This window comes from Equus przewalskii, chromosome 27 (assembly GCF_037783145.1).
Source record: "Equus przewalskii isolate Varuska chromosome 27, EquPr2, whole genome shotgun sequence".
Classification (NCBI taxonomy): Eukaryota; Metazoa; Chordata; class Mammalia; order Perissodactyla; family Equidae; genus Equus; species Equus przewalskii.
This window is the reverse complement of record NC_091857.1, coordinates 13475053-13498867: the sequence shown is the minus strand read 5'-3', so window position 1 is coordinate 13498867 and position 23815 is coordinate 13475053. Positions and strand designations below refer to the sequence as shown.

The following is a 23815-nucleotide window of genomic DNA, read 5'->3' as shown; positions in this document are numbered from 1 at the left end:
CCCATGTCTCCCATCTCATCCCCATCCTGCACCATGTCTGTGGACACCTCAGCCCACGTGTCCAGGTTCTGTCCACCCTACCCTACTCCAAGAAATAACCATCCTCAGGCCAAAGAGTGCTGAATGCCCAGTAAAGCAGCCTGCCCTTGGGAGGGCAGAACTGAGGAAGGACAGCCCAGGTCCCTGGAGCAAACTTATGTCATTTGGGCAGAGAATTCTGGGACCCCGAGTACCTGGAGTGGTCAAGAAGTGGGGGATGGGTCACGTTGCCCAGGTCTAAGGGCAGAACCACAGGAACACGACAATGAACGCGACCGGGTTTGAAGCTGTTCTTTGGTGAGTTTTACGTCATCAAAATCTATTTTTGCCTTGCTCTGTGTGGTCACTAATAAAATTACACCATATATGGCTGATCTTTTACAAATATCTATTTATCTAGTATTAGATAAATAGAATAAAGTAATTTTATGGCTTTTAAAAAAAGCCTTTATATTTTTTATTCAGCATTCAAAAAATCAAATCCCAGAAATATTCATTTTCAAAAACATTCCATTTCTAGTATAAAAATGATCTCTACTCACATCTTCCTGAATTTTAACAGAAAAGACACAATATTGAAGTAATTAGAAAAACAGTTCAATTTATATTTTTGCAACTCTGGCATACTTCTGCTGGTGAGGTAGTGACATCTGCTAATCTCAGACCAAGTCTGGGAATGTTGCTTTCCACCTGTTACCTGGAGGACTTGTGCACATAACAAGGGATATAAAGGCAGAGAAGGCAGGATGTTTGTTTCCAAAACTGGGGATTCAAACAAGAGCAAATTCCATAACTTTCAAAAGATACATTGTTTATTTTTCATTGTGTCCTCACCTTTCTCTTGTTCACTGAAGACCTGAAGCAAATTCGCGAGGTTTTTGGTTTTAGACAGCAGTTCCTGGTACGTCCCCATTTGTGCTACTCTGCCACTCCCCATCACAATGATAAGATCCATCTGTGGCAGAAGTGTGAGGTTGTGGGTCACTAAAATACGAGTCTGAAAAACAGAACGTTTTATTCCTTGAGTTACCAAAAAATGGCAAAAATAATCTATTTTAAAGAAAGCTGCACTTTTTTTTTTTTTGTCTTTACTATTTCAGAGTGTAATTCTTGGGAGGTACCAGTTTGAGGCAGCATATATACATTTCACAGTGAATGACGACATATTGCTAGACATAAAAATTAGGTTGCAAATGCTTTTAAGCCTCAATTCAGGTAGTCTTCATTCATTGAAAATGAATCCATTTCAGGGCTGGTCCAGTGGCATAGTGGTTAAGTTCACGTGCTCCGGTTAGGTGGACCGGGGTTCGCCAGCTTGGATTATGGGCATGGACCTATGTACCGCTTATCATGCCATGCTGAGGTGGCATCCCAGATATAAAATAGGGGATGATGGGCACAGATATTAGCTCAGGGCCAATCTTCCTCAGCAAAAAGAGGATTGGCAGCAGATGTTAGCTTAGGGCTAATCTTCCTCAAAAAAAAAAAACCAATCAATTTCACAACAAATTAAAAACAATTTCATATCTGTTATTCTTGCTTATTTTTTTTAAGGTCCTATAGCATTACAAAAAAGTGTTTGATTCAGGTCATAATTCATGGTCTTTATTTTTAAGTATTTCCTTATTCCTGTATATATACACATAGAATTGAATGAGAAGTTTTTATCTTGAGTGAATTTCAAGAAATAAAGACATTTGTCTATTATTTACTTAGATATATATTTTACTATTTTATACATTTATGTAATTTTTTTCAGAGTGCTTTATATTAATAAATCTAGAAATGCATATTATGAAGGAATGAGTATGGTTTTGTGGTCAGACAGACCTTTAAAAATCTCTGCTGTTGTAAAGTTGAGCAAACAATCAAGTCATTTTAAAGCCCAAGTTCCTTCACATGTAAAACATGTGAATAATAGTAAAACAGGAATAATAATAATATCTCTCAGAGACTTGCTATAAGAACCAAATGAACTTATTTAGTATCAAACATGGTATACACTTGGTAAATATTAATTTCCTTCTTCTTGGCCCCTTCACAAAACAATTGAATTGTTATTATTGCTATGTTAATAATGTCAAACTTTAAATGCAAATAATCAACAAAATAATACTAATTTTTATAAAAGTGCTATGCATCAAAATACTATTTTTCAAAAAACAATCAGCTAAACCAAAAACAAGTCTTTCTGACACAGAAACGCCCTTACAATATTGTATTCATCAACGAGGTAACAATCACATAGATTGTCACCAGAGTAAACTTTTAAGTAAAACTTTAAAAAACATTCATTAAAATTTGTAAAAGAGCAATATAATATCCCATTTTCATGTGAAATTTGACCACTTTGCTTCAACAAATAAACAGAATCTTGGAATTTTTGGCACAATGCTATGCAGATTATTCTCCCCTTCCCCTCAAAAAGCATAAGTGATGCTATGGCTACCTTGTTTTTCAAAATGCCCGAGGACCCAATCACTTTTTCAAAAAGTTGCTTTCCAACATGAACATCGACTGCAGACAAGGGATCATCCAGGAGATAGATGTCGGCCCCGCTATAGACAGCTCTGGCTAGACTTACTCGATGCTTCTGGCCCCCACTTATATTCACACCCTGAAAACAGAGCAGGAGAAAAAACCAAGACCAGGGAAAAATGTGTAAATCTTGAAGCATGTAGAGTCCATCTAAATTCTCTTCTGTAGCATGGATAAATAACTCAAGATTAACATTCAAACCTTTCTTTATCCTAGAATTCCAAAGGCCTATCCCATCCCTCTATTTCCTAGTGCTACTAACTTGAGAAAATTAGCAGATCCATCTACTTTCTCTTAATGGCTTGCTCTCAACAGTAGATACTAACAATGAAGGAGAAATGAATTTCCAGTTCCCTAACTCTGAAAAATTGTGCCTGTGGAATATTAAACAAGACTTTTGGCTGCCAACCATAGACTGACCCCAAGAATAATTTTTAAACTGACACATAGGAAATTGAGAATAATAGCTAAATTACCAAAGCAGTAATCAACATGTCCTATTTTCTTCTGTAGAAAGATTAGTACAAGTCTTGTTGGCAAAAGTACCACTCTAAGAAGCAAGAATGAGGAACATACATCACTCTATGTGAGAATTAAAGTTGACATGTACAGCCATATATGGAGAATTATGGGGCCAGGCTCAATTTACTTGATTTATTTTATATTTAGTGTTTACAGATCTGGTTTAAAAGCTCTCTGTGCAGCACAGAACTTAGCCAGTGACCTATAATTGTAAAATGCCATCACTTCTTTGCCTTTCTCATCCTCCTCCCACTCAACAAATATCTCCTTGGTATAACTATATTCTGGTGCTATGCTCCCACTTGGGATTCAAAGATAAATAAAACTGAGCCTCTGACACGAGGAGGTCACAGTTTAGCAGTGGAGATAGGTGTGAAAAAATACATATAAAGTAATATGATACATATATATGTGAGTACGCACGTGTGTGTGTGTATTTATGTGTGATCATAACAGCCTTCAACTCACGGGTTTGTCATGAGCATTTAATAGGATGAGTGTAAAATATTTAGGACAAATCTAACATTCAGTACAGACATAATTCAATCTTAGCTATTATCACCCAAAAACTCCTCTCTCCAATCCTTCCTCTGCCTTGTCATCATTTATCTTGTATTTATGTCATTGTCTTGCTTAAAATCCTTGGATGCCCACATCTCCCTCTTCCCATCATCCCATACTAAAAAATGAGCAACAGCCAGTTTCTTAGTATAAATCCAAGATACCTATATTCCAGTATTAACTTATCTTCAACCACTCTCCCGGTGCTGCACTTAAGTGACTGTCGCCTGCTAACCTGACTAGCCTGCCCTTTCATATCTAGGCAGAGGCTGTTCAACTCAAAAGTTACTCACTCTAAGAAGTCTTCTTTGAAAGCAATAGTCTCCCCAGATTCCAAGGAAGGTGATTCATTCTCTTCCTTTCTGTCCCAAAGTGCTGTTTACTCGTCCCATTGAGAGAAATGGCAATACCCAAGTCAGTCTCTCTCATTAACCTAGGAGCTCCTCCCTAATTCATCCTTGCATTCCCAGCACATAGAGAGTGTCTGACACTAGGTGATAAATAAATATTGGTAAAGACAATTGATACCATTGGCAGGGATCCATTAGACTGTAAATCCCTTGCAGGCAGGGTGACACCTCTCTTACTCACCATTATATCCCACATAGCAAAATAAGGGCATATAATAGATTAATAAATATTTGTGGCCAGTTGAAGAATATCAAAGGAAAAGATGGATAAAAGTGAGGGAAATTCTACATTCATTATCTTGGTTGTCTCATAAACAGCTGTAAACAGATTTCCTTTTGAACTATTCAATTATATGTTTATTTTAAATAACATCACCAGATTGGGAGAAGTTTAATTATAAAAAACTGAAATTATAAATGGCAATAATATTTAATACTCATATTCAATCTATACTTCATGTTTTGAATTTTTTTCCTCTTTAAATTCTTTTTAGTTACATGCTATCATCTATTTCATATTATTAGAGATTGGCTTCATGAGCATAATATTCAATATGTATTAACAAGTTTGAAGAAGAAGTCACATTTCTGCATAATTTTAGCTATGGTGTCATTTTGCCTAGGGACAGTGAAAACACCAGAAAAAACACAGGGGTTGGAAAAAAATGAAGTCTATTTAATACTTTGAGAAAATACTTCTGCAAGTAACAGGCTATGAATGAAGCCAATGTAAATTAGTTCAAAGGTAAATTTTGCCTCCTCCTGCATTTTAAATATTTCTACTTTCTACAATTTTGATCTATAATATATTTTATGTATCAATTTATATAACAAGACTATTAAACAACATGAGGCCAGGGGTAAAACTGCCTAACAAGGTTATGCTAACTCTCTTTTCAGAAATTCAAAGCACACCGTAAGCATTATTTACTCAGCTTCATGGTGCACATGAATCATAGGCAGGGGTTGCTTTTGTATTCATGTTTAATTAATGGAGATTTTAGTCATGGGTTGGGGATAATCTCTTGGGATTCATACTTTAGCTCATGATATCTTGTTTTGTTTATCTCCAAAACACTGGGAAGCATAATGCCTATTCATTAACACAACGAAACAAAATAGAACAAAGAATAAGATGACTGGGAAATGAGCTCCTCTTAGGCAGCAGTGAGCAAACATGGAGTAGGTACACTAATGACAGCATCGTCACGAATCCTCTTTAGAATCTGGCCTTGGTGCCACCGCTGGAGACTGACTGGTGTTCTGTTGCTACTGTCCTAGGCTTGACTTTGTGCACAAGAGATGCAGAAAAAAAACACAACTATTACTCACTCATTAGACAGTAAACAGCATTATGCCACAACTAAAGCAAGGCATTGATGATACAGTTGGTGGGCTCCATTCCCTCACGTGGATACGACCAATAGAATTTCCTGCTGATTTTTAATCTGTTTTCCAAATAGTCAAATATAAGTAATTATTTGTTGTTAATATTGCCATATCTTTCATAGGAATTCTATAATGATTTTTTAAAATTATAGTCGTACGGCTCTTCAAGACCTCAGTAAAAAGGCTATAAATATTTTAATAGCACAGCTGAATGGAATTTTACTCCTGCATATGATAAATTGTATTTTCCTTACTCTTTCTCCAATCTCAGTTTGATCTCCGTTTGGTAACTGCTCCAAATCAGGAAGGAGGGCACAGGCTTCCAATACTCGCTCGTAAAACTGCTTCTGCATGATGGAGCCAAAGAGAATGTTTTCTTGCAAAATGCAATTCTGAATCCAGGCCTGCTGGGAAACATAAGCCACAGAGCCCTGAAAGAGAAAGAAATAAAAGAAACATTCTCAACAAGGGAAAAGGAGAAGTTGTATATACCACACAAAAGGAACATATTTAGCCCTTGAGTTTGCCTTCTTTAATTTTAAATTGAATTTTTAAAAAATCTAGGTGGTTTTTCAGATGTAAATATATCCTATTAACATTTTAGTCTTATATCTTATTTTAATCTTACATATGTTTATTAGAGACCCCTTCAAATGAGTTACTTTAGCTTCTTATTTACTTTCACTGTAGCTTCTATCAGTTATCTGTCTCTGGTGGGATTTTTCTGGAAGCAGATGCTGAGTGTGTTAGTCAGCTCTGGCTGCCCTAACAAGGTACCTAACAACAGAAATTTTTTTTTCTCAGAATTCTGGAGGCTGGAAGTCTGAGATCAAGGTGTCGGCAGGGTTGGTTTCTCCTGAGGCCTCTCTCCTTTGCTTGTAGATGTCTGTCTTCTCCTGAGTCTTTACATGCCCCTCCCTCTATATGTGTATGTCCTAATTTCCTCTTCTCAAAGGATATCAGTCATATTGACTTAGGGCCCACCCTATTGACCTTATTCTGACTTAATGATCTCTTTAAAGATCCTGTCTCCAAGCACAGTCACATTCTGAGGAGTACCTCAGTACCTGAAGTACCTGGAGGTTAGGATCTCAACATATGAATTGGGGGCGAGGGCATAATTCAAACCATAACACTGAGTCTGGAGTGCAAGTTGTTCATGGGATCAGTTCTTGTGGAAGGAAAAGAAGAAGGATGATCGTGTAGAGTGAGAAGTCTCACCATGATCCAGATCCAACAAAGCTTTGGCCAACCCTCCAGAGAGCTGTGGAGAAGTATCGTCCATCACAGTTCTTCTGTGTTAGGCTGAACTGGCCCGGCCTTTAAGAAAGGGACCCTAGCCAAGCCGCTTTCAGCAGCCGAGGCCATCCTGACGTAGTTGCCTTGCTGTGAGTGGGTGGCAAGCCCTTCCTAGAAGGGGCATCTGGGCAGCACATCTCTGTATCTGCCACATACTCACTGCTTCTACATTCATTTTTTTATGAGTTTCTGTCTTGAAATCATTCCCGAATATATGACAGTCTGCTGCATAAAATATCCTTTTAACTAACTCTTCTTTTCTTGTAAAGGACCCACAATATTTGAACTAGAGACTTACCTTTCAATCTGCCCCATCGATTTTATCCAAACATTGATTTTGGAGTATTTTGACTACTGTGCACTGTATAACAATACCAGACATTTAAAGTAGTTTCTGACGTAGACATGTATGTAACTATTAGTCTTTTGATTACTACCAACAACTTTAAAGATCAAAGATTAACTTTTCATTCTTTTTTGTTGAGCATGTAAGACATGGAATGGCTTTTGATCCAAAACAATGTAATTCTGATCTGACTTGATCTTGAACACAAAAGTAATTGTTCTTGAATTGCCTTGCCTAGTGACTAACCTTTGATTAGAAAAACATATTAAATCAGTCCTCAAGTGATATATATTTTGAACACTTGCTACATGTTAGGCAAGATAAGGGGAACAGAGGATGAAGGACATAGGAGAAAAGACTGAAGAACAGGAAAAATGGAATACAATATAAAACAGAAACTAAATACTACATTGAGAGCTACGGAGTCAATGTATTGGCATGACAGGAGCTGAAAAAGAGTTGATGGATTTTCACAGAGATGTAATTTTTTCCTTTTATTACCATTATAATCATTATTTGCCTCTCACATACAAATGAAGATGTGTGTTTGTTTCATTTCATTCTTAAGTAATGAAACTACAACAGAAGTTTTGCTAATTTAAAATGGCCTCCAAATCTCTGATGTTCTATCAATGAATATTGAATAGTGAATACTCTGAACAAATGTGCCTGTTGTGAGCCTTTGATACTGAGAAACACATGGAGTCTTAGAGTTTAAACACAGTGATATGATATGCCCCAAAAAATTGTTCATGTGAAACCTTGAGAAACAGAAAGATATACACAAAAGCACCTTGTAAACACTAATGTTAAGTTGGTCATATCATTATTATGATTATTATTACTAAACTAGAGATAATCAGGATGATACATAAATTTAGGACTAAAAGTGTTTTGGGAAATAATTTGGAGTGTGATACCTCAAATCCTGCCACTGATCCAGACCAACAGGCTTCCTGAAGGACAAAGTGCCCAGTTATAGACAGACAATATCTTCCCTCTTCGACAACTCTAGCTTGATATAAACAAAGGGTGTCTTCTCTGCTTTAGCATTGGTATTAGCATTGTTACAGTTTCTTTCATCACTGTGAACATTTTCTTAATTACAAACCCTCAAAGGTATCAGAAATAATCTTTAAATCTTACCATGAGAGCCCAGACAATCATAATGAAGATAACAATAATCATAAAAATTCTTAGGAAGCTAGCTGACTCTGTGCGAAGAACTAGTCTAAGTGTTCACTCATTATTTTATTCAATCCACGCTTTAGACTTTTTAGCTTATTATTACCATTTACGCATTGGGTGAAGCCTAGAATTCATATCGTTTTTATCTTGATCAATTTTTAATTATTTTTCAAGATCAAATAAAGGCTACCTCCTCTTTGATTATTTTTCTGACTCTTCAAAGCAGAATTTATTATTTTTATACTCTCCTTCAATTTTTTATAGCTGCTTTAAATATTTGTCATAATTGATATTAATATCTCCCTCACTAGATTATGAACTCTATGAGAAGAGGGGTATAACATATTCATGTTTGTTTCCCTGGGACTGAGTAGTAGACACATAGTACCTACTCAATAATTGCTTGGTGAAAATAGCTGAAAAGAATAAATGAAAATAAAATTGACAAGTTGACAATCATTGTATTTTTAAAGGACACTCACTGGCTTAGGAGAAGTTACAGTCATCTTGAACTATAGACAAATGGCTGAGTGCAATCATGATGAAGAGCAGAGAGCTACAAAGATAGTGGACTTAAGGTTAAAGAATAGTGGTATTCATTAAGTGTAATCTTATCAGAAAAAGTCCTATAAACCATACTTGATCCTAAACTAAGTAATAGTAACACTGAGAGAGAAAAGAATAAATCAAAATTAATCATTAAAGGACTGGAATCAGGAAAGATATAAAGATATGAGGAAAGATATATTATGAAGAAAAATAAAAGGAGGTGGAGTTGATTTTCTCCTGGAGAGAAAAACTGTGAAGAAACTGGCCTCAGATCCATAGGGCTTCGCTATCTTGTCACACATGAGAGGAGGCACTAGGCTAGTATTTTACCCAAGAGTTAGTTAGGTCTAAGGAAAAACTCATTAGATAGTCTAGTATTTCAAAAAAGAAACAGCTGATTAAGAACTGGTTGAATTCTTATTCCTATCGACCTTTAAGAATAGAATAAATGGGGGCCAGCCCTGTAGCCCAGTGGTTAAAGTTCCACACACTCCACTTCGGCAGCCAGATTCGCAGGTTCAGATTCCAGGCACGGATCTACCCCACTCATCGGCCATGCTGTGGAGGCATCTCACATACAAAGCACAGGAAGATTGGCATGGATGTTAGCTCAGGGTGAATCTTCCTCACACACACAAAAAGAACAGAATAAATGGCTGGGAGTAGATCTCTCCAAAGTCCAAAGGCTGAAACTTAAATGTAACTATTAATGTTATTTTTCTGAGGTCTTTCTAGGTCAAAGATCCTCCCCATGTGCAAATACGAGACAGAAATGGAATGGCTATAATTACTTAGGGAAACTTGCAATGAATAATAATTAGAAACCTAATCAAATTAAAGCATAAATCACATTTGTTTCTCTATCATTAGTTGCAATTCAGTTAATATCATCAAACAATTACCAGAAGCATTCCTAAATGATTTGCTGAAGTATTTGGAGCACAGAGCACTGTTACTAATCCATCCATAGCTAATCAATTTCTGTGGAAATTGAAATGTTTGTTACAAACCATAAATGTCCATTAAATACTTGCATCTTCAATTCAGTTTGATAAATTCTTATTGATGCTAATAATGAGTTGGCTGTAGCCTATTACACTAGGAGATGTGGAAAGAATGTATTGTTGACTTTACCTTTCTTTGAACTACTCCTGTTAGTTTCTCCATTTCCCCCAGGATGGCAGAAAGCACAGATGATTTTCCAGACCCAACTTGCCCTACAACAGCCACTAAAGCTCCTTCTGGAATCTTTATGTTCAGGCTGCATGACAAGAAAAGGAAAGAGATGATATAGGAAGTTCTAGTTACTACTTTTAACACTTTTCTTAGGTAAGTTGCAGCACTGAGCATCATCTCTGAAATTGCTGCTATTCATACGATTCTCCATTATTCTACAAACACCCAACCTTCTCAAAGGCAAACAATAAGTGCTGTAGAGGAAATGAATATAAAAAAGAGAGTACAAAACCCATTAAAATGAAAGGTACAGTGAGAGGCTAAAAAAAAGTCTTGTAAATTTCAATATAGTCATCTTCTGCTTTAAAAACTCTGAGAAATAAAAATATGGAGCATTGTAGAATTCAACAGTAAAAAGATTTTTTTATTTTTAATTTTCCCCAAACCATGACTTACTCTTTTAGTACTGGAATCCCTGTTTTATCCCAGGCAAAGGAAGCATTTGTAAAAGCAATGGCATGATCTGGGAAGGAAAATAAATACAAGGATGCATTTTAGAACCAATTATTTTCAACCCAGATGTCAAATAAATACTGAATGCAAAGAGGAACTGCTGACCTCCTGTGTAGTTTGTTTCAATATTTTGAGGAAGAAGCTCCTCAGAGCTGAGGAAGTCTTCTAAACGACCCAAGGATATTCTTGCCTATCAAAATAAACACAGATGGAACTTATTTGGGATTCAAGCAGAACTTAAACAAAAAGTATTTATTGTGATTTACAGCATGACTAAAATTTTTTATGCAAATTTAAGGTATTGATATAAACATTCTGCAAGCATAGTTTGAATTGTTTTAATGTTTCTAAGTAAGTCCATCCCTGAAAAGAACAAATAGGTTCAAGGACCAAAAATCAAAACAAATGTTATATACGCAGGAAGGCATGAGAAGAAGAAACAAAAATTCCTCTTTGACATTCTAGTAAAGCCATAACTGATTAATTAATAATTACAGAGAAATTAACTTTATTTAAAAGCAACTTCAGGTTTGTTGAATGAATTCTGATTCTGAGTATAAATAAAATGATACTTTTGGTAATCATAACATTTAATTATAGTAAAATAGCTACAAAATGTTTAGCTACAGTTAGGATAAATAAAATCTTTTTTTTTTTTCCTGAAACTGACTTACATGAAATCTCAAGTACATTTTTAATCACTCTATGCCACGAGATGTCTATTGTTAATGGATAAGATGTAACTGGGCTGTGGCTTTTTTTTATCAAGTGTGTCACATCAGTATGCAGAGCTGGTTCTTTTTCTCTTTTTTCTTTCTTTTTTTTTTGACAATTGTTCTCCTTATTTATTTAGTGAAAGCAGTAACGTACCAGTAGGAGTTGGAGAACACTTTAAGATCCCAGACCTTTAGCTAGATTCTAATTTCAAAAGCAAAACAGAACCATTACTCTAAGAATGACATTTTCTTTAAGAGAAGCACGCTATGAAACCAATGTTAAAAGAAAAGCATCATCAATAGTACTTCTATGCCCTCTGTTGGCCATGATTAGTAAAATAATATGAAAAAGGTATAATGTAACAAAATTGGCTTAATTGGTATTTACTATACAATTATGTTACCCTTTCGTCAAATAATTTAAAATATTAAAGGCAAAGTTTTTACATCAAAGAACTGGTCCCAAAAAGCAAAGATTCACTTTGTTATGAGCCCAGTCTTGAGGAAAAGGATTTGACGGGGGATGCCCAGAAAACCCAAACCTGACATCAAAAAGCATGTAACTGAGAAAATCTCAGGATAAAGGGATCAAACACCTTACTTTGGATTTCCTGTGGTTTTGGGAGCCTTCTACTCGTTGAGGTATCTAAAGAGCCTCCAGTGTTTGAAAATTACAATAAAGGGAGGCTGGACCATATACCTCATACATGGTTTGTTGATAGACTTCTATTATCAATGGACTTTTCTCCCTGTTTTATTCATTCAGTACAGATGAAATGCTGCTGAATCCTGGGAAAACACTAAGATCCAGCTCCTTAAAAAGCACTTAGTTAAAAAATTTTCAAGTGAAAACAAAAAATGGACCCTCTGATGGCATAGTATCCAACTGCAGTTTTTACAAGCTAAATAAAAGAAACTAACAATTAGCAAAGAAAACAATATCATCTATTGAAATACTTAAAAGTCATTTTGATAGAAGAAAAATATAGAGGCAAGGAAGACATGATTCCTTCTATTCTATAATGTTGTCTATTACTCATGAATACAGAAAGACTAATTTTGAAAGCAGAGCAAAACAATCACAAAAAGTGAAATATAATAAAGAAAAAGACAAAGGAATACAATGTGCAAACCATAGATTTTAGTGGAGGAAGAATTCTTAGTTTAAGGATTCTTTGGGTGTACCTGGACCACAGCTGAGATCACTGTTGGTAAATCAAAGAGAGGAAGCCTCAATATGTTAAAAAGAGAAATTGACGTGAACACTTTAGTGGCCGTTAAAACGTTTCCTTCATCCAGTAAGAAATAGATGCCAAACGTTGCCAAGGACACCTAAAAAATAGACTTATCTTATTTTCTTCGATTATTCAATGCTAACAACATTATAAGTTACAGTTCCAAAACTTAGGGAAGAAAATTTTAATAATCTTTTGTTGCTGTTGTTTACTGAAATTCAGTACTATTACTGAAGAATATAAAATAAATGTTTGGCACAGATCATACAATGACATCCTTGAGACCATGTCATGCAACTCCCTTCTTTAAGACATTTTATGTTCTCACTTGAGTTATTATTCCCATTTGTAATGAATACCAGCTCATATTTTCTTCAAAATGGAGACGTTTTCTGGAAACTTACTTTCCAGTGGGGTGTGCACACATCCTGACAAATATGTAACAATTATACTTTCCTTGTGTCATAAAATTAACTGAAGAAAGTAAGAATAAATCATGGCTGATAAGATTTATATTTGCTTTTTATAAGTTTCATGTAGAAAAGGTGGAAAAGTTCATTTATGCATGAAAATGTACTGACTATATATCATGTACCTAGGATTGGCTTAAGCAAATGGTTCTTGGACATTTTTACCAAAGTATTCCAAATGTAAATATCACTTTTATTTTCATAATACCGATGTTTATTTAAATAGAATATAATAATATTTAAAATTATCAAAAAGGGAGACTTATGGAACTTCTCCTGACCCCATTGCCACCGAGAGTGGTAACTTTCATTAAAATTGATGCTTCCGTTATACGTGGCTTGGTTATCTTTCGGCTTTCACCCATTGGTTCATACCTCAAGGCAATTTATACCCTAATTAGCATGGGATTCCCGAGGCTTACCTGGGGTGACAGAAAGAGAATGACCTCAGTCCGTATCAATTCACCCCAAAATACGAATTCTATAACTTTGAGGATGTTTCCAAACTACTATGGACTTCCATTTCCTCTTGTGATGAGAAAAAGTAATGCCTTATTGTCCTAAGAATGAAATAAGGGAGCGTATATGACTTGTCCTGTACTCAGCAGAAACACTTAATACATCTTACTTTCCTTCCCAACTCCATATAGTATGCGTTTGGGTCTTGCTTAACAGGGATTAATCAAACAGATCAAGATGTTTTAAAGTTGAAACGAAACTCTGAAATATAAGTTATATTTTTTAAGAATTAAGAAGGCATATGTTGGATGTGTGAAAAATTTACAAAGTAAATCTTATTATATACAAAAAATACAGACCAATGAGAATGCACATAATATTTTTCTCTTCTTTAAAACTTTTATTCTCTAATCTACATAAATTAATAACTGCGTTTCTTGAAAATTTTAATTCAGATATAGAAGTTCTCACTTTGGACACCTTAATTACAGGTAATTTGGAGGTGAATCTGCAGATCACATTTGAAAATCAAAATAGGAAATATTATACACACTCACCAAGAAGGGAATGCAAGTTAATGTCAGCATAGAAAACACAGCAAGATACCCAGCTGATTTTTGAATTTCCAATTCCTGTTCTCGAATTTCAATAATTTTCTTTTTGTAGGAGGGTTCCCATGCATAAAGTTTGAGAATCTGTAAAGGAGTCAGACAATGACTATTTGAGAATCAATATCATAGAAGAAATAAAAAACATGCACACATACAAACATGCACAGTATACCACACACACACACTCATATAATTGTAAAGGTAAAAAAAAGATGACACACTCATAAAGTAAATTTCTCCTATTTTCAACTGAGTCAAAATATTTCCTTGAATTATGGTTTTATTGCGGTGGGTAGATGGGAGGAGGAAATCACCATCTCCCCAGCCTCATGTCCCTCTTACCCACCAATAGTTTATTCTTGAGCCAAGCTTTGGCAACATCCCAGCTCTCAGCATGAGCTCCATCGCGGTTTCTGTCTAACTCAATCCTGTCGCTCTTCCTGCTGGTCCAACTCTCACTTCTGTCTACTCCCCATTTCTTAATAGCTAAGCTCCTCTCCCTGGCCTCCCAATTTCTTGAAGATTGATGTTTTGGGACTTCAAGCCATTTTCTGAAAAATGACTGGTGTTTTGAGATTGTAAACTATTTTCTGAGATGGTAAACATTGAGAAGCAGGATCTTACAATGGTTCACTGCATGTATTTTGAAGTGAGATAGACCTATATTCAAATTCTAGCTGTATCTCTTTGCGATGGTGAATTTTACGTGTCAACTTGGCTAGGTTATGGTGCCCAGTTGTTTGATCAAATACCAGTTTAGATGATGTTGTTAAAGTATTTTTTAGAAGTGATCGACATTTAAATCAGTAGACTTTGGATAAAGCTAATTACCCTCTCTAATGTGGGTGGGCATCATCCAATTAGTGAAAGGCGTTAAGAGAAAAGACTGAGGTTCCTGGAGGAGGAAGCAATTCTCCCTCTGGACTCAACATTGCCACATCAACTCCTCCTGGAATTTCCAGCCTGCCCTACAGATTTCAGTCCTGCCACCCCCCACAATCATATGAGCCAATTCCTTAAAATAAATCTCTTTCTCTCGCTCTCTCTATATATACAGTAGCCCCCCCACCCCCCCCCACCCCCCCCCCCCCCGCTTATCCAAGCTTTCATTTTCCTCGGTTTCAGTTACTTGCAGTCAAACAAAGTCGGAAAATATTAAATGGAAAATTCCAGAAATAAATGATTCATATGTTTTAAATTGCATTGTTTTGGATAGCATGATCAAATCTTGCACCTTTGGGCTGTCCTGTCCAGGATGCTAAGTCGCAGTGCCTACATCATTCACCTCACTTCATCTCACCACATAGACATTGTATCATCTCACACTGTCACAAGAAGAAGGTGAGTACAGTACAATAACATATTTGAGAGAAAGAGAGACTACATTCACATAACTTTTATTACAGTATATTGTTATAATTATTCTATTTTATTGTTAGTTATCATTGTTGATCTCCTACTGTTCCTAATTTATAAGTTAAACTTTATCATAGGTATATACGTATAGGAAAAAACATTGTATATAGTACTATCCATGGTTTTAGGCATCCACTGGGGCTATTGGAACATATCCTCCATGGATAAAGAGGGACTACCGTACATCCATGTGTCGCTTAAGGACTGGGATACATTCTGAGAAATGCTTCATTTCATCATCATGTGAACGTTATAGAGTGTACTCACACAAACGTAGACAGTACAGCCTACTACACACCTAGGCTACATGGTACTAATCTTATAGGACCACCCTCATATATGCGGTCCATTGTTGACAGAAACATCATGAGACATATGACTTAATTATATATATATATATATTTACACACATCTTATTCATTCTGTTTCTCTGGAGAACCCTAAAAATCTCTCACTGGCTCTGTGAACTTAGACATGATACTTAACTGCTCAGAGAATTTGTTTCCTTTGTGTAAAATGGGGATGAGAAATTTTTTTCTTGAGGTTTATAAGAATGATATGAGGCAAGAGACATAAAATGGTAAGGACAGCGTGACATACAGAAGATGTTCACTAAATGGTAGCTCTTATCATTATCAGCGAGAAGCTATATGGCACCTGTTATCAGTCCCCAAGGATGTTGACCATCCACACTTTTAAACAATCCTAATTGATTGCCACTTTGACCTCTACCAACATTCTAGTGTGTATTCACTGCTGTGACTGCTATTTCAAGTCTTGGATGCTGAGGAAATTTTTTTATTTTATCCACACTGTTCTAGTCCTACTGATAATACAAATTTCTTTTTATGAATATCAATATTTAAAACCTATAAACATACATGGCTGTACTTTTTATGGATGCAGTGGCTATCAATTAACCCATGGAGTGGTGCAAGATGCATTTGGATCATATTAATTTGGGGGTGTACGACCTTATAAAATAAACTGAGTTAGATTTCAGAACTACTTAAGGCTACTGTTAATTTCAGACAAATAAGTGGATATCAGTCTCTTTTCAAGGTATCTTTAATCTAACAATGTCTTTCATCTTGGCGATTTACAAGTTTGTGAAAGTTCTACACAGCACAATACAGCAGAGCATTTATTAATTTTAAGGTGAATCAATGTGTACACATAATAGGTATATCCTGTGTATGTAACCACAGACATACCAGACAGAGGGAGTTTCCTATGCAGTTGTCAATGCCAGAAAGAAATTCCATGTGGGCTTCGCAAATTTTGCCCTTTAGAAAAATCTGGTAAGGCATAATCCAGGTGCAATAGGATTTGAAATTATAGATGTAAAAGTTCATGAAGTTTCACTTATTTTATCACAGAGAAAATATTAGTGGCATGGGGGGGGTAGCTTTCCTAGGGAACAAATAGTTTGCAACACGTTTTTGTAGAATAGCGTTTGTATGATCATTTCTATTCCACATAAAAGAACCCGGATGGCAGCTCATCACTTCCCCCATATAAATCTGCCTTCACACTGATGACTGAGTTATTGCCACTCCTGCCTACTTCATTCCATCTCTTCCATCTAATCTCTTAAAACAAATAATATCTTGTGCCTTTTGGAATATTTGTGTTTTGTTGTTGGGTGAGAAACAAAAAGAAAACACCTGAATTTTATTTAGTTTTATTTAAATGCCATTTTAACAATAAGGATTCTTATACATTGGGAATCTGAAATACTCTCCCAACAATTACACACATATCATTACTTCGATATTGAGAATGGTAAAAAATTCATTTATTGACTAACTTATTGCTATATTCTAAATAGTTAAATTAAAAGCAAATCCCTTTTATATTACCTTAATTCCATGTAAGATTTCATTGAGTAGTTTTATCTGTTTATCTTTGTTCTTCGTTTGGCTCTTCTATTTAATGGAAAGAAAATGAAAGCATATTTGACAAAAGTTGCTAACACTTTAATTGACATGGCCACAGCTATTTTAAAAACACAATCTATTCCCTCTATTTCATATAATATTTAGCTGAAGAAAACCATCTTACAATATTCATACAATATTATTCTTTTGATAATGTTAGAAAATAGCTACAAATAGATATTTTAAAACTTAAAAGTAGCCAGCAGTAGAGCAAAAGCAAGGTGTGTACTTTCCAAAATAGTAGAAAATATATTTATTTTGACATAATTTATTTAAAATTGAATAATGAAATAATAACATCCATATTCTAGTAAAATGGGATAAAATTCCCAAAACTCTAAATTATACATGTATACATACATATATATATATATATATATAAATCAGAAGTATCACAGGAATGAAAACAAAGGTCTCTATATTGTAAATACACTATCTTGTATGTTAGCAGTACTCTGGAAATTTGACTAAAATATATATTTTCAAATACTGGCTCTTCTTTTCTGCACATATTATGTAATTATTGTATATTTATTTAAATATTTAACATTTATATTATTTTATATTTATCATTCTTTGGGTATTGCTTCTTAGCACTTTCTTCCAATAATAATGCCACAATTATGTTACATATAATAATAAATATTTGTATATCTAACAAAGTACACGTCTAGAAGTTAATATCCACATTACTGTTTGTGCGATTAAAGGTGTATTTTCTGTTTAGTATATTTCACCATAATATTGCATTCTCTTTGAAGGTTTTAGGGCTCTAGATTAAGGTCCCCAAAATGTATTTCCATTCCTAAAAATTTGACTTTAAATTATTTAAAATTCAGAATATTTTTTTGAAAAACTTATTTAATGGTATTCATTATAATTATAAACAAACTTATTCTAAATACTAGTGTGTTCAGTAATTCATAATTATGTGCTATTTTCTAGTTCTCATCTTTAAAGACTAGTCATGTTTTCGGCAACTATTTGAAAAATTCAGAAAAATATAAAAGAAGACGTAAATTCTCATTGCAAATATATTAAAGTAATAATTGAAAAGTCTCCCTCCTTCCATCTAATTCTTCCCTATAGGTAACTATTATTAAAAGACTGGTGTTCTATCTCTAGATTATTTCTACGCTTATACAAATACATCTATATCTATATATCTTCATTTATTTATTTCCATCATACCCATGTGCATAGGTATATTCACATTTAAAAGATTGGATTAATGATCTATATATACATATATGCATAATATACACATCTGTCTCTCCTTACAGTGTGATTTCCTTCAGCACAGGCAACTATGTCCTGTGTCTCCATCCCTATGGTACAGCATAGTACACACTGTCTGGCACATGGCAGATGTCAAAAAATATATTGATAGTAAGATGAATCATTGACTGAATGTAAAGGAAGAGTAGTAAAATTAATTCAGTCAAGCATTTAATCTCCACTTGCTGCACGCAGTCACTCCTTGCTCTCTTTAGCCCACCAGCCTAGCTGCCACTATTCGGGTGACCCAAGCACACCCCTACCTCTAGGCTGTGTGCACAGTGTTCCCTTTGCTTGACACACCTTCTTCTCAGACATCACATGGATTGCTCCTTTACCCTGCTGACATACCGTATCCTTCCTAAGGACTTTTCTGCCCCTGTATGTGAAATGACACTCTCTTACTCTGCCACCTTATCCTAATTAATTTTTCTTCACACTCAAATTAACACCAGGCATTATGTTATATATGTATTTACTTGCTTGCTTGATGCCTCTCCCCATCAACAGCCCAAAGAGAGCTGGAACTTGTCAGTTCTCACTGCTTTACTTCCTGTGTCTGGCACAGGACAGAGGCCCAATCAATGTTGGTTGAATAAATGAAGGATAAATCTGGATTATTTCCGTGTATAATCTCTATCTTCCATATATAGAGAATTAGCAAGATGGTTATTCGCAAATCAGAAAACTCAGCTTCTGTTTGACACACGTAACATGAGGCAATCATTTTCTTACCTTCAGCTTTTTTACTCTCGTTGCAACTAAAGCATTTATTGGTATAACGAACACAAGAACTGCCACCCCTGCTAACACTGCTGGCCCCAGCTCTTGCCAAAGCAGTGACACGGCCACCAGGATCTGAAAAGGGGCTGACCAGAGGAGGTTGAGGTTTGCTGTCAAGTCCATGAGCTGCTGGGCATCTGCTGACATCAAGTTAATAATTTCCCCAGTGGAAAACTTTTTTCGAGAAACATTAGATAAAAATAGAGCCTGGAAAAAGAGAGGCAAAATATTTAAAGAGTTCTGTAGATCATGGGGCTTCTTTACAGTCAAATAATGGTAACTCTTAATATCAATTTTTAATATATTTAGGAAAATACACAAGACTATTTATTTGGATCACTTAATATTAAGACATGTTTTTTAATGTTTCCAGAGCAGGAAAATACAATTCAATGTATACAGTTTTAAAATTCACTGTATATTGGTAGAGAGTAATATTTGGGTTCCCGAGCAAATATGTTCACCAAGAACGCTCTACAACGTGTTGATGGCAAAATTACAAAAGAAACCTATTCTAGATTTCTAGCAGTGAGGCTCCCCTCTATTCATTGGTATCCCTATAATGCTAAACCATCCACACTTTATCAATACAAAGTACACAAATGAAGACGTGAATATCTAATGATTGCTGATGAATAGTATCATGCTTGAAACTGTGAAAAATTTTAAAATGATACTGTCCCAATTCTCAAGGAAATTATAATGTGTTTGTGAAGATTCCCCCCCAAACCCACCCCTACACACAGTCCGCACACAGGATGATCATAAGTATAAAAATGGCTAAGAAGGGCCATGGGAATTTAGAGGGATGAGAATTTGGAAAGGCTTCATGGAGCAGATGGAAATACATCTCTTCTTCTAAGGCTCAATTCTCACTTTCTCTCTGTGAACGTTATGTAATATTTGTACATTGAATTCAATATCCCCACGCTTAATTATTGGTAACTTCTTACTAAAGTTGACAGTAAAATTCACTTATTTCATTCTCCATCCATTTAAAATTCCCAGTGAAATGCATAAATAACTGTAAAAGTAGTGGAAAACTGGCATTTGTGCTGGAAACCAGGCAAAAGTCCATTACTAGGCCAAAAATTTTACAGAATTTCCACTACATTGATGTAAAGAGAGACAGGAAAGGGAGCTGGGGCTAACAAGAGCAAATGCGATACACTAGGCATTCACAGTCTGTTTACTCAACAAATGAATAACACACAGCCAAAGGAAAAGCTTATCCAGAACACGAGCAGGCAGGCCTTCAGAGGAACTCTCCTAATGTTCCCTAGCTTAAAGCAGGGGGCCTGAGTGCAAGGGGAAGGCCACGGGGCACACCGGACGGACTGCACGGCCCTGGGAAGTTCAAAAGGTGCCAGGATCCCCCTAAGCGCTGTGGCTACGGCAGTGTTCAAGCCTCGTTTACATTTTTGCACAGCAAATTGGAAACATTTCTGCTACTGACTAGAAAAGGGGACAGTTGTGCTGATGATGAAAGAGAATGAATATTACTGCCAGAAAAGGAAAAAGTGGAAAAAACACCAGTCACAGCAACAGTTAAGCTTCTAGACACATCTTCTCCAAATGTAGCTTTCTTTTAATTCCATAAATATTTATTGAGCACCTACTACATACATACGAGGCAATATTCTAGGAGGTGGGGAAACAGCAGTGAATGAAACAGGTAAGAACCCTGCCCTCGGTGGGCTTACCTTCTAGCAGAGGGAGACGAACCATAAATGACAAACATAATATGTAAGTCAAATGTAGCTTTTTAATCTCCCCCTAATAAGTTACTGACCACCTAATGTGGCCAAGAAAAACAACCGAAATCCAGGAAATGTAATTTGCATTTCATTAAGTCTGTAACATTTTTTTGAGAGGTCCATTGATCTCTGATAGAATCCATCTCCAACTTATAATTATAAATAAATATAAACTATTTCTCCCACACTTCTAGAAAGAAAAGATAAATAGTACTTAGTATTTATAAAAATAGTAAAAGATTGAGCAGTTCCAAGTAACTAAATTATGCAAGGAATCAAATAAATGCCCTTCTGTTGGAAAAAGATATCACAAGAAACATGAGAAAATATTTGAATGTCTCTTTGCAATCTTTATGGTGATAGAACACGAGAGCCATCAAAAATGAACAATAAGAATAGTAACGGGGCCGGCCGGGTGGCACAGTGGTTAAGTTTGCACGTTCCTCTTCTCAGCGACCCGAGGTTCTCCTGTTCGGATCCCGGGTGCAGACATGGCACCGCTTGGCAAGCCATGCTGTGGTAGGCATCTCACATACAAAGTAGAGGAAGATGGGCGTGGATGTTAACTTAGGGCCAGTCTTCCTCAGCGAAAAGAGGAGGATTGGCAGCAGTTTGCTCAGGGCTAATCTTCCTCAAAAAAACAAAAGCAATGATTAAAAAAAAAGAAGATAATGTTGCAATGGCTACAAAGGATGTGTGGAAATGGTACTTTGATATGTGTCCATTGAAAATATAAATTGCTCCAGACTTTTTGAAAAATATTTGAAATCCCCATTAAAATTAAAATTATGTCCATCTATCTTTAAGCCCAGCAATTGTGCTCCTGTGACAAAACATAAGTATACACAAGGATGTTTTTTGCACCATTGCTCATAGTGTGAATAAACTAAGGTTATAGACATAAGATGGAATATTATGTAGCCATTAAAATGCATGATTAGTGTTATGCCAGTGAGACATTCAATTGTTGAATAACAAAAAAAAAGAAATTTTTGAAAAGAATATGTTTACAATGTTACCCAAATTCTAGAAAACAAAGAAACCCTCTCCAAAAAAAATGAAACCACATGTACTATGAGTGTAGATCGTAAGCAAGGGGGGAAGTGAAATAGAAGACAAAATGACATTAGTAGGGGAAAAGTATAGTTTATATATATGAAAGTCTCTTCTATGCATTTATTTAAACTTATGTTTGTGTATAAGAAAAAATGCACTTAAAAAATTAAATCAAAGAAATTAAATACAAAAAATAAATCGCAAGGAAATCATATTACAAAGTATTTTCTCAATACTTTTGCTCGTGATATATTATTAAGCAAATAATAGATTATAAAACAGTATATGTCAAATAGAATGTATGCATGTAAAATAATACACCAATACTTATCTTTGGAGTCTAGAATTACGGATGGTTGTCATTTCTCTTTCATATTTTGCGCATCATATACATTCTACTCAATATACAAAAGAAAAGTCTCTTTAAAAATTAATTGCTTTCAAAATATTAAGAAAAAGAGTAAAGGGCACTGTGTAATTGGATTTGTTCTGCATGGGATTTTTAACATTAGGAGCACTGATTTTTCTTTCAGTATTTTTTCTGCCAAATAAACTTTTACATTTCTGTAAGGTACAAAATTCACAGGCTGCGAAGGGCAATCTAGCTAGCACTTATTGCTAAATTACACAATCTAAACCCCCTTTTTTTTACATGAAACAACTTGAAAGAATACTGTAATATGACACTGCAATTACAGTGGACAGTGCAACATGTTCTAGAATTGTCTAGTAGGAAGGATTTAATCTGATAAAAGAGAGAAAGCAAGACTAAGGTAAAAAGAAACAACTCCCTCTGTAAAATCTGAAACAATGTAAAAAGTTGTGAGTTTATAAATACTCTTCTAACCAAAGGAAAATTAATTAATCTTCATTGAACAATTATATTGTAATCATAATCACATCTAAGAAATGCTGTTATTTTTAGATTCCATCCAAATTTAGATTCCTTTTCTACAATGTTTACATTTCATTTGAATCCTAGTCCACACACACACACACACACACACACACACACACACAAGCACAACCCTGTGACTTACCACTTTTTGAAACTTCATTCATTTCATTTACAGAATTACGCTCTAAGAAAACCCAGACGAACCAGACATAACTCCCAGCCTCAAAAACCCCTTCTACTGGCTGAAAATATCTTGATCATAACAGAGCTCAATTCACTAATATTTCATTTTATCATTTGATGATGAAATTTGTTTTGCAATTTCACATTCTCCCTCTTATATATTTCTTCCTTTCTAGACTCATGGCCATGGCCCTAGTTCATATCTTCACTTCCTGAACTCTTGAAATAGCTCTCAGGTACTTCTTATTTCCAACCCTATTTATTTTCAGTCTTTTTCTCCTGATCATTGACCCTATGGCTCAAATGAGTGCCAATTTCCTATAGAATTAAAGCGTATTTTTACAATGTATCTTTCAAGGTTCTTAAAAAAAATCTGCACTCCTTTCTGTCTTACTACCCCACCCCTCCCCATCATCCTGTACACAAAACACTGTCTCTAGCTAAATTAATCTACTCAAAATTTTCTGAGCAGGGCTTGTACTC

The 23815-nt window shown here is 35.3% G+C and overlaps 1 protein-coding gene across 3 annotated transcripts in view; it reads right to left on the bottom strand.

The window, feature by feature from the left end:
* The window catches only part of LOC103542125 (ATP-binding cassette sub-family C member 2-like), an 82237-nt gene that overhangs the window by 32807 nt on the left and 25615 nt on the right, over positions 1-23815 (bottom strand). For all 3 annotated transcript variants that reach the window (XM_070597589.1, XM_070597590.1, XM_070597591.1), the window contains 10 exons: positions 19391-19645; positions 17300-17365; positions 13968-14105; positions 12432-12578; positions 10636-10720; positions 10474-10540; positions 9976-10102; positions 5714-5890; positions 2489-2656; positions 874-1036 (listed from right to left, as the gene is read on the bottom strand). In XM_070597589.1, the coding sequence (XP_070453690.1) occupies positions 874-1036; positions 2489-2656; positions 5714-5890; positions 9976-10102; positions 10474-10540; positions 10636-10720; positions 12432-12578; positions 13968-14105; positions 17300-17365; positions 19391-19645 (1393 nt within the window). The remainder of the gene's footprint in view (positions 1-873; positions 1037-2488; positions 2657-5713; positions 5891-9975; positions 10103-10473; positions 10541-10635; positions 10721-12431; positions 12579-13967; positions 14106-17299; positions 17366-19390; positions 19646-23815) is intronic.